Source organism: Populus euphratica, unplaced genomic scaffold, assembly GCF_000495115.2.
Source record: "Populus euphratica unplaced genomic scaffold, PopEup_1.0 scaffold676.1, whole genome shotgun sequence".
NCBI classification, from domain to species: Eukaryota; Viridiplantae; Streptophyta; class Magnoliopsida; order Malpighiales; family Salicaceae; genus Populus; species Populus euphratica.
Window position 1 is genome coordinate 67,052 of NW_011500542.1, and position 9,703 is coordinate 76,754.

Below are 9,703 nucleotides of genomic sequence, written 5' to 3' on the forward strand. Positions count from 1 at the left end.
CCTCCCTATGGTTCGACCCTGATCTTGCCGGGTTTTTTTTTATTTCGACACTCCTGCACTTGGGAGAATACATCAATCTTTTAGTCGTGTTAGTATAGGTTTTTCAAAACATGTCAACAAAAAGGCTATATAAGATTAATTTTTTACTTATTGATAATTTATTTTAATAATGTTTATATAATATGTTAAAGAGCTTTTGTTAGATAATAAATTTCAATATAGTTTTAACTCTAATAGTCAGTGGACTTCATTTTTAATTTGGCCTTAAATGTACTGGTTAATAATGATATTAAAAATATTTTTCAATAATCCTTCACATGAATGAAAATTATCTAACAAATATAAAAAAAATTAAAGATTCATAAGAGATACTAATTTAGCAATCGTTATTTATGATAGGTAGATTCTGGTTATGAACCTTTTTTAGTAAAATACTATCTAATGTATTTGTCTAGATAGTAACACAATATCTAGAACTATTTAACTTTTTATATAAATTAAGACAATAATATTCGCATAGTTCTCTACCTGATATATCAGGAGTTGATAAATTGTTCATGTCTAAGTGTTCACCATCCATATATTTATAAGTGAAAGATATTATATTCTTAGTGTATAAATATCTTGTTACACCAATATCAATCCATCACCGCTTGAAATTCTTGATTTGTTTGATTTTATTTTCTAAACTTTATTAGTGAAGTGATCAACTTTAATGATATTAACTTAAGTAATTTTTTTTTCAGGGTTTCCTCATTGAGCTTTATTTTTGCAATTCTTAGCTAAATGTTCAGTTTTGTTGTAGATGAAGGCTTTATTATTGAATTTCTTGACAATTTATTTTCTCTTTATAATAAAATTTTCTTTTGATTTTTTTTGTTGTTGGACATTGCCACTTATTTGCAATGTTTGCTTTAAGTTTATACCATAAGAGTTTGCTTATCTATTAGGCCATTTATTTTCCTCTTCTATCTTTAATATCAAGATAAAGTCTTCAACTCTTATTTTTTTGAACTTATACTTAATGTTATTCTTGAAATCTTTTTGCTATATGATAACTTTTCAATAATTACAACTACTTGAAAAAATTCACTTACAACCTTATCTTTAACAAAAATATAATGGAAGATGATTTGAAATTTTTAAACTTTACTTATAATGATCCTTTAATAAAATATCTTAAAATTCAAAAAACAAATTTATTATAAATGTTTTCATAACAACATTAGCAACCTTGTACTTTTTATCCAAAGCTTTTTATAATACCTTTATATTCTTAATTTCAATGTACATGTTATATAGTACATTATCTAATCCATTCAAGATATATTTTTTGCATACAAAATGGTTTTGATTCCAAGCATCAACACTTATCACAATAATAAGATTATATTCATTATTTAACAGCTTTAAAATTTATTTATTCAATAACTTTGTTAAGTTCAAGATGATTAGATAGAATATTCTTTTTGCTACCACCTTTTAAACTTTTCATATTTTTTTGCAATATTAATTGATTATATTTGTTTTTTAGCAATGTTAGCACAATCATGGGATTATATTTTTTGCACCAAAGAAGTTGATTGTAAAATCCTTGTTGATAGTAATTGCCAAAGCAATATTAATTGAGATAATCATATAATATGAAGTTATGATTATTTTTTTATTTAGACATTAGTCATAAAAAAATTATAAATAAAAATTTTGGCTTTTCAAAAGCTAGCACGAAACAAATAAAAAAAATTGTTTAGCACCTATAAAATGCTAAACAAATTAACAAATAAAAGATTTATAACCATGCACAATTATATCAATAATGTTTTTAATAGTTATAAGAGTTATAATTCAATATCGTGTCCTTTTAACATGCATGAACTTATACCAAACCAGATAAAAATTTAATTTATAACTTCAATAAATATTTTTAACAAGCTCCTAAAAAATTAAATGGTTTACATATAAATAAAACTATAAACTATAAGAGAGAAAAATTTCAAGATTGTTTTTCAAATATTATACCAGTGATCATAAATGTAGTTTATATACTTGCAATTTATATAATCAAGGTAAATTTGAGAATAAAATAAAATTTAACTATGGATTCTAAATATATACTAAAACTTGTAAAACAAAACCCTAGCATGAGTACCATGTATATATTTAATCTTATACTTCAACAAAAAACAATGTAGGTACTTATTGGAACTATTATAAATTAATTAAGTTGAGTATTTTGATATCAAGAATCAATCATTTATTTTATTTTAAGACTTTATTTCTTCTTTTTTAGTGTAAATGAACTAACTTTAACAAGCTTTATAGGAGTTTAACAATACTATCTTATTTAGTTGTACTTTTAAATTAGGTTGACAAATTTAATAGAATTTTACTCAAATATATTTTTACAAAAACTAAATTTGAATATAGAGTAAAAGAAAAATAAAGAATAAAAACTAGCTTAAAACACAAAAGAATAAGCTTGAAAATACAGAGATGAAGAAGAGTTTAAAAATCTGTCTAAAAACTATTCAGAAACACTATTTCTTTAAACCCTTTTCATAGAGGATTTTAAAACAAAAAATAATAAGAACATTAATTTCAGTAATTATCAAAATTAATTCCTTTTATTTTCAGCCTTAATTAAATTTTATAAACTAGAATTAAAAATGAAAATTCTGGTTTTAAATCTAACATTTTATTTGAATAAACACGTTTAGGTTGAAGAAATTGTTCAAAATTTTTATTCATGAACTAAAAAAATAATGGGCCAAAAAATAAATAAATTTATAAGCAAAGGAATTATAAACCCAAACTCTCTAAAATTTGAACTTCCAAAATATAATTACTTATTGTTCAAAAATTATTTTACAGTATATACAAACCCAAGTCAAGCCTAGCTTTATCCTTAGCCGCTCATTTTATTTAGACTCTTTTTCTCTGGAACATTTGGTGCTCTTGAGGTTTAATTTTTAAACTTTATCATTTTATTATCTAAATTAAAAGAATTTTTTATATATATAAGATAAAAAACCTAAAAAAAATTAAATCAATTTCTTATTCACTCATAATTTATTGTAATTATATTAATATTTCATTGTAAAGAACTTTTATTGGAGAATAAATTCTAATAAAATTTTAACTTTAAAAATAAATATACTTCATTTTTTTTTAATTTAACATCAAATATACTTATTTATTGCTTTTATGCTTTTTAATTTAATGGATCTGAAAAATAATAAAAGAATACTTTTCCATTCACAGAAATATGTTATATGATAAATCCTTTTTTTGTTCAAAACTAGAGTTATTATGAGACGTTGGATCGATTTGGAAATTGTTCTTAACATTTATAAAATGAGCTTTGGTATAAAGGTCAAGTTTCTCATCTGCCATAAATAAAATGGGATCAAATTAGGAATTTTATTTTATTTTTTACGATTAGTATAATTATATGAAATGTTCCTGGCCATCAATTAACAATCTAAGGGTTAGGGTTTAACTAAAATTAAATATTATGTTAGCATTTACTTGAGGGGAATCAAATCCTATTTAATATTGGATTTAAGATAGACATATATATAGTGATAAATAATTCATTAGTTTCAAATGATTATTTAAAAAAAAAGTTATAGAGTACATATTATAGAAGCACTATTTGTTTTGTTTTTATAGAAAAAAAAACTTATTATATTGGCAATTAGGAGAAAGTTTACCTTACATGAATTTATCTTTTCTCTTTTTTTTCCTCTTTACCAACCCTTCCTCGCTATTGGTTTTCACCAGCGGCCAACCCTTTTCCCCCCACCTTCTTCTCTCTCTCTTCAACAGCCCTTGATCAAGTACTTTTTTATTAGATATGATGGTCTTTTAGTGTAAGATAAATTAAATACTTTCAAATATAAATCCTATTAAAAATTAATAAAATATATACTTCTTGTCATAATTTATTAATTGTTCAGTAAGTTATCAAAAAGAAAACGTCTTCTAGTATGTGTTAATGTTTTTAAATTAGGCTAGAGACCCTCTTCTTAATTTTAATTTGTCATTATCATTCATCTTAAATATACTTATATATCCTAAAACTTTAATTTATCACTTATAGATTTTATTTAAAATAATATATAATGCTAAATAGTATTAATTTAGAACATGGCATGGCTTGTATGAGGCAATTTAAAGGATATTTCTTACTTTTAGCTTAAATAATGATGGACATTTACTTTTAAAAGATATTCAGAACATGGCATGGCTTATATAAGGCAATTTAAAGGGTATTTCTTACTTTTAGCTTAAATAATGATGGATTTATTTTTTTGTTAATTAATATGGATGTCTAGATTAGTTTGTTTGTATTTATCTTAATTAATTTTATAAATTCTAAAATTAATAATTATATATATTTTTAATAGTTCTAAAATTCATAGAACTTTAACTACTAATTCCTGTAAAATAGAAGTTATTAACCACCCATTTGATACTTCGTTTTCTTTAAGAGCTGAGCTGTCTTTTGTATGTTTTGTTTTTTATGTGTTTTTTTTTTTAATTTTATTTAAAAATTATGGAAAATGTGTGTACGATTGTTACTTCTTGGATGTACTAACGATGCAAAATTATTTTGGGCCCAGTGACGGTTTTGTTTTTTTCTTCATTAATTGTGATGACAAGTTATTTTTGAGCTCTCAGGATATAAAAAAATCTCCAAAAGCTTAAAGCTCAAGAAGAAACTATTTTATTATTGCAGTTTTCAATTTTTTTTCTTTCGATCACGGACTTTTTATCTCTTGTATTATAAGCCAGAGAAAATAAAACTTTAAACTTGTATAAATTTATAATTATTTTATATTAAATTTATAATTTAATTCAAGAATAAAATTAATAAAATTTAAAATCATTTAATTATTTTTATTAAATATAAAAAATGTTCATTAACACTACTCATTAAACTAATTTGGATTCTAGAATCCTTTAATAAATTATTTAAATTCTTTTATACTTGAACTAATGTAATTAAAAATTACATTAATTTTCTTGAAATTAACATCTTGAAATTTAGTAAGTTTTTTTTTCTAAAAAGTGTTAATAATGGTTTCAGTAAAGAGTCCAACAACATATACTAATAATTTATATATATATATATATATATATATATAAAGAATGTAATTTATTAATTTTAAAAGTATAGTTTAACTATTTAGATCTTGAATGTGTTATGAAATGATTAATAATTTGAGTTTTATAAATTTTAAAATTACTAAAATTTTATATAGTTATTAATTTTAAAATTATGACAAATTAATCCAAATATTTATGCTAATATATACATACATAAATGTATGTATGTATGTATGTATATGTGTATGTATGAATGTATGTATCCTCGGAGAGAGTTGCATCGAGATATTAAACGCCAATTATATAACAATACAGTGCCTTTATGTAATTGCAATAAAAAAAAAAAAAAACTAAAACAAACTATGGTCGATTTCTATATAAAGGCACCTAAGGAGCACCCAAATACCATCATTCCACAAAGCAGTTGCATTTATCTAAAGTATAGTCACTTTACTTAACACTTGAGCTACATAGAATGTCTAGAGTCAATTTGACAGCACTGCTGTTGCTTGGGCTGCTGCTGGTTATGCCACAGCAGTCTATGCAAGCGAGTTTGGTAGACCCCATTGCTGAGATCGAGACAAGCAATTGCAAAATCGCACACCTTCGCTTAGGGCTTGTTTTTACCTCTGATGTCAACGAAAGGGCTCTGCAAGACTCTGGACTCTATAGCCCTGACAGTGAAGACTCTTCTGTTGACATTGCGGGCAGAAGGTTCCATAGCGGGACACTAAACGGTTCTTCTATTGTATATGTCAAGACGGGGAGTCCTTCAGTAAGACTAACTCTACCTTTGTTTATTTTTTACGAAAGAAACTTGCATCTTTCGTGTTTTAATTTTTCTTTTATGACAGGTAAATATGGCAACAACTTTGCAAATCCTTTTAGTTAGATTCCGCATTCACGGAGTAATCTATTTTGGGAATGCTGGAAGCTTGGATAAGAAAACAATGGTTCCAGGTGATGTTTCTGTGCCGCAGGCTGTTGCCTTCACAGGAGTTTGGAACTGGAAGGTGCGCAGGGCCTTTGCTATTATTTATGGCTTCCATTTTCTATTTCTGTTTTAAAAGTTGATTTTCTTAAGTTTTTTAAATGACGTACATCATATCTGACATAGTGACACTGATATAGTATAATATATAGCTAATAAGAAATAACAATGATAGATTCTAATCTTGACAAATAACAAGAATAATCCATAAAAATAAAAAAGTTCCTACATTGTATATCCGCAGTGGTGCTGGGACTAATTACTAATTACTAATACGTGATCAATTCTATATCATGCAGAAATTCGGATCGGAGAAAGGTAAATTGGTATTTGGAGATTTCAATTATCCAGAGAATGGAGAGAACTTGTTAGGGACTGTAGAGTATCAGAAAATTAACATGTTCTCTCCACATGAAGCAGCCAAGGAAGTTTTCTGGCTTCCCATCACCACATCCTGGTATAATGCTGCCACTGAAGCGCTCAAGGTTTGTCAATCTCAGAATATTCAGCTGAATTAGCCGCATGTTTCTTCTTCATTACCATTAAAACTATCGCTAAGCCTATAATGATTTTATTGAGACCATGAATATTGAGGGATATATGTATCTTTGAATTTTCAAGTGGATTAAGTACAATAATAATTGATTATTCATTGCAGGATATGAAGTTAAGAAAATGCTATTCTGATAAATGCCTTCCCGGAGAACCCAAAGTTGTCTTTGGATCGAAGAGTTCAACTTCTGATTTTTACGTTAGAAATAAAGCATACGGAGACTTCCTTAACGATAATTTTGATGCAAAAACTGCCGATACAGCAAGTGCTTCTGTAGCTTTGGTTAGTAAAAAAAACATCTATGAGTTCAAAAGTTTGTGTTTCTTCTTCTTCTTGAGATGCCTTTTAGCTAGGAAGCTACGCATGATTAATTTGGTTAACGAATTTGTTTGTGTCCCAATTTGCAGACATCTTTGTCAAATGAAAAGCTCTTCGTGGTGTTCCAAGGTGTTTCAAATGTAGCTGGTGAAACAAATTCAGAGTCGGGAATTAGCTATTTAGCCTCCTACAACGCCTTCCTTGCTGCCACCAAGTTCATTAATTCAATTCCTACGCCACGACTTGCTTGCGAGTGATGAGACGATGAATGTCCTTGTGAGTCTCTTGAGTTGTATGATAAAAAAGGATGCCCTACTGTACTAGAATAAATTATATGTTATAAATGGCCTCCTAATTTAAATAAACTGGGGTGTATATCATCCACATGTACGTACGTTCCGTTTTGGATGAAATATATGGGCGTACTTATGCTTGCAGTTTTTGTCATGCTAGATCTAATTATATGTTATGTTACAAAAGGATGTACAAAATAGTTACTGCTTGTGCAAAAGCACCTACCCGGCTAAGAAACAGCACAGGGATAAAATGGCCTCTGGAATCCAGAGTTAAAAGCTCATTACCAGTTGCAGTACCAGGGTGTTTACAGCCCATAGCATATAAAAATTCCTTGGAACACTTCTATTTTTCTGACACCTTAAATTTCTGTCTAATAGAGAAGGAGGCCGGGTCATCAAAACTTTTTTTTTAATACAGATTTAATTCTTTTGAAAATAAAAAAAAAATAACCCAAGAAAGAGGTAATGTTGCAAAAATGAATACACTATGAAAACTTCACATTGTGCCCATTTCATATCATCCCATAATAAAAAGAAAAATGACTCAATTGTGCCCATTTCATATCATCCCATAATTTTCATGACACGTATAAGAATGAAAGTTAAGAATAATAAAAAGAAAAATGACTAAAATTGAAATAGAAAATATATTTTCATATTACAAATTGTAATAATAATTTTTAAGAGATTATTTAAAAAGGTTTTGGAAAGATATTATTATTTTTTTAATTTCAAATATTTAAACTAAAAGGATTTTATATTATATTGAAAAAAATACAATTTTCTTGATAGTTGTTTTATATTTTTATGTTTTATTACATTTGTTTTCCAACAAATTGTCCTTTACGTTTTATATGCCCGTATGTATATTTGTAGTTTTATCTTTTATGGTACGAAGAATGTGTAATATTGTCATGGATACTTGTGTTGTTGTGTGCAAAACTATCTAGAAGTAAAAGTGATTTAATAACATCACGCAATAACTTAGATTTTAAATTAAAATGGTTTTTTTTAATATATATTAAATTTTAATGCCTAATTTCACCTTCTCCATAATTTTAATTAAACTAAAAATTAATCACGAGATATTAATTGATATAAAAAACTTTTACTAGGATGTGAATTTTGTTAAAACATGGTATAAAAAAATAAGTACAAACAAAACATAGATATGTTAAAAATGTCTCAACAACTAGAATTCTAATTTGTATTTTGTTATTAAATATTTCACTTTAATATAATATGATTCTTTAAGAGATTTACAATTCTTTAAATAAGTCAATAATCAACCTTTACAAGGAATAAAAATTTAAACTAAAATTCTAAATCAAATAGAGAAACCAATATAAAATCTAGGACTAAATTTTATATATATATATTTGAAATATCATCTTTATATATATATATATATATATTTGAAATATCATCTATTAGGTCTAATTTGAATATCTTTCTAACCTCACTTAGTTATAGTGAGATAAACTCTTATTGGACTAGACCTATAAAATTTAAATATAAAATTTGAACATAATTAAATGGTTAGATGAAATTTATGGATTTTGTTTTTATTGAGATTAGTTATTTGGTGCTATGATGCCTCTTCTTGGTCCATCTCACCAATCCATAAACCAATCTACTAAGCTTTTTATGTAATTCAGATATAATTAATTTACAACTTATTATTCAGAACTTTCAAATTCTTTAGACTCACCCACAATAGTCTGTTAAAGAGTTAATATAAAACTATTGTAAATGGCTAACTCGACAGCTTAAGATTTTTGTATTAAAATAATTTTTTAACAAAAATGATAAAATGAACAATGACTAGCCCATAAAAACTGTAAAATCTAGGTACTTACTACCCATAGCACATGGAGATTTCTTAAGCACTTATTATTAAATTAATAGTATTCTATCCAAGATTTTTAAGCCTTCTTGTTAGTGACTCATACTCAATTTTTTTTTATTAAATGTTATTCTTGTAATTTATTTATGTAGGATATACAATCTAACACCTTTTTTTCATTACCTTTAATGTTCATAGAGCCCATTATTTTCTGTGTTTGCAATGTAGGATTGAAAGAAGCAGCCAAAGGCTGCTTTCCCTTGCGTCCCGCTTGTTTCCATAAATAATTAAGTTTTCATTCTTTGCAGGCTCTACATGGTAAAACATTAAAACTAATAGAAAATGCATGGGGTGCCAAACCGAATAAAATAATTTATGCCAATACCAAGCCATCACCAGTTTTTTCTTAAAAATGATGATTATAGCCATGTTTGGATTATGGTTAAATTATAATTATTTTACTATTTTTAAAAATAAAAATTAAATTAAATTGTTAAATATTAATATCAAAAATAAATTTTATAAAATAAAAAAATATTATTTTAATATATTTTAAAACATAACTCCCAACTTATCCGATCCAATAA

The 9,703-nt window shown here is 25.9% G+C and overlaps 1 protein-coding gene across 1 annotated transcript; it reads left to right on the top strand.

Moving 5' to 3' along the window:
* The first annotated feature begins 5,506 nt into the window (after positions 1-5,506).
* On the top strand, positions 5,507-7,411 carry LOC105115294 (bark storage protein A). The gene is made up of 5 exons (XM_011012133.1): positions 5,507-5,887; positions 5,967-6,125; positions 6,403-6,588; positions 6,762-6,938; positions 7,064-7,411. Exons 1-5 carry the CDS (start codon positions 5,588-5,590, stop codon positions 7,229-7,231), a joined length of 990 nt encoding a protein of 329 aa, XP_011010435.1. The 5' UTR covers positions 5,507-5,587; the 3' UTR covers positions 7,232-7,411.
* The last annotated feature ends 2,292 nt before the right edge of the window (positions 7,412-9,703 follow it).

Bases quoted from the DNA above. Each gene is read 5' to 3' on its own strand.
- LOC105115294 (XM_011012133.1), top strand. From the start codon at position 5,588: ATGTCTAGAGTCAATTTGACAGCACTGCTGTTGCTTGGGCTGCTGCTG. The intron at 6,126-6,402 runs GTGCGCAGGGCC...TATATCATGCAG, and splicing joins CAGGAGTTTGGAACTGGAAG to AAATTCGGATCGGAGAAAGG. The intron at 6,939-7,063 runs GTTAGTAAAAAA...CCCAATTTGCAG, and splicing joins CAAGTGCTTCTGTAGCTTTG to ACATCTTTGTCAAATGAAAA.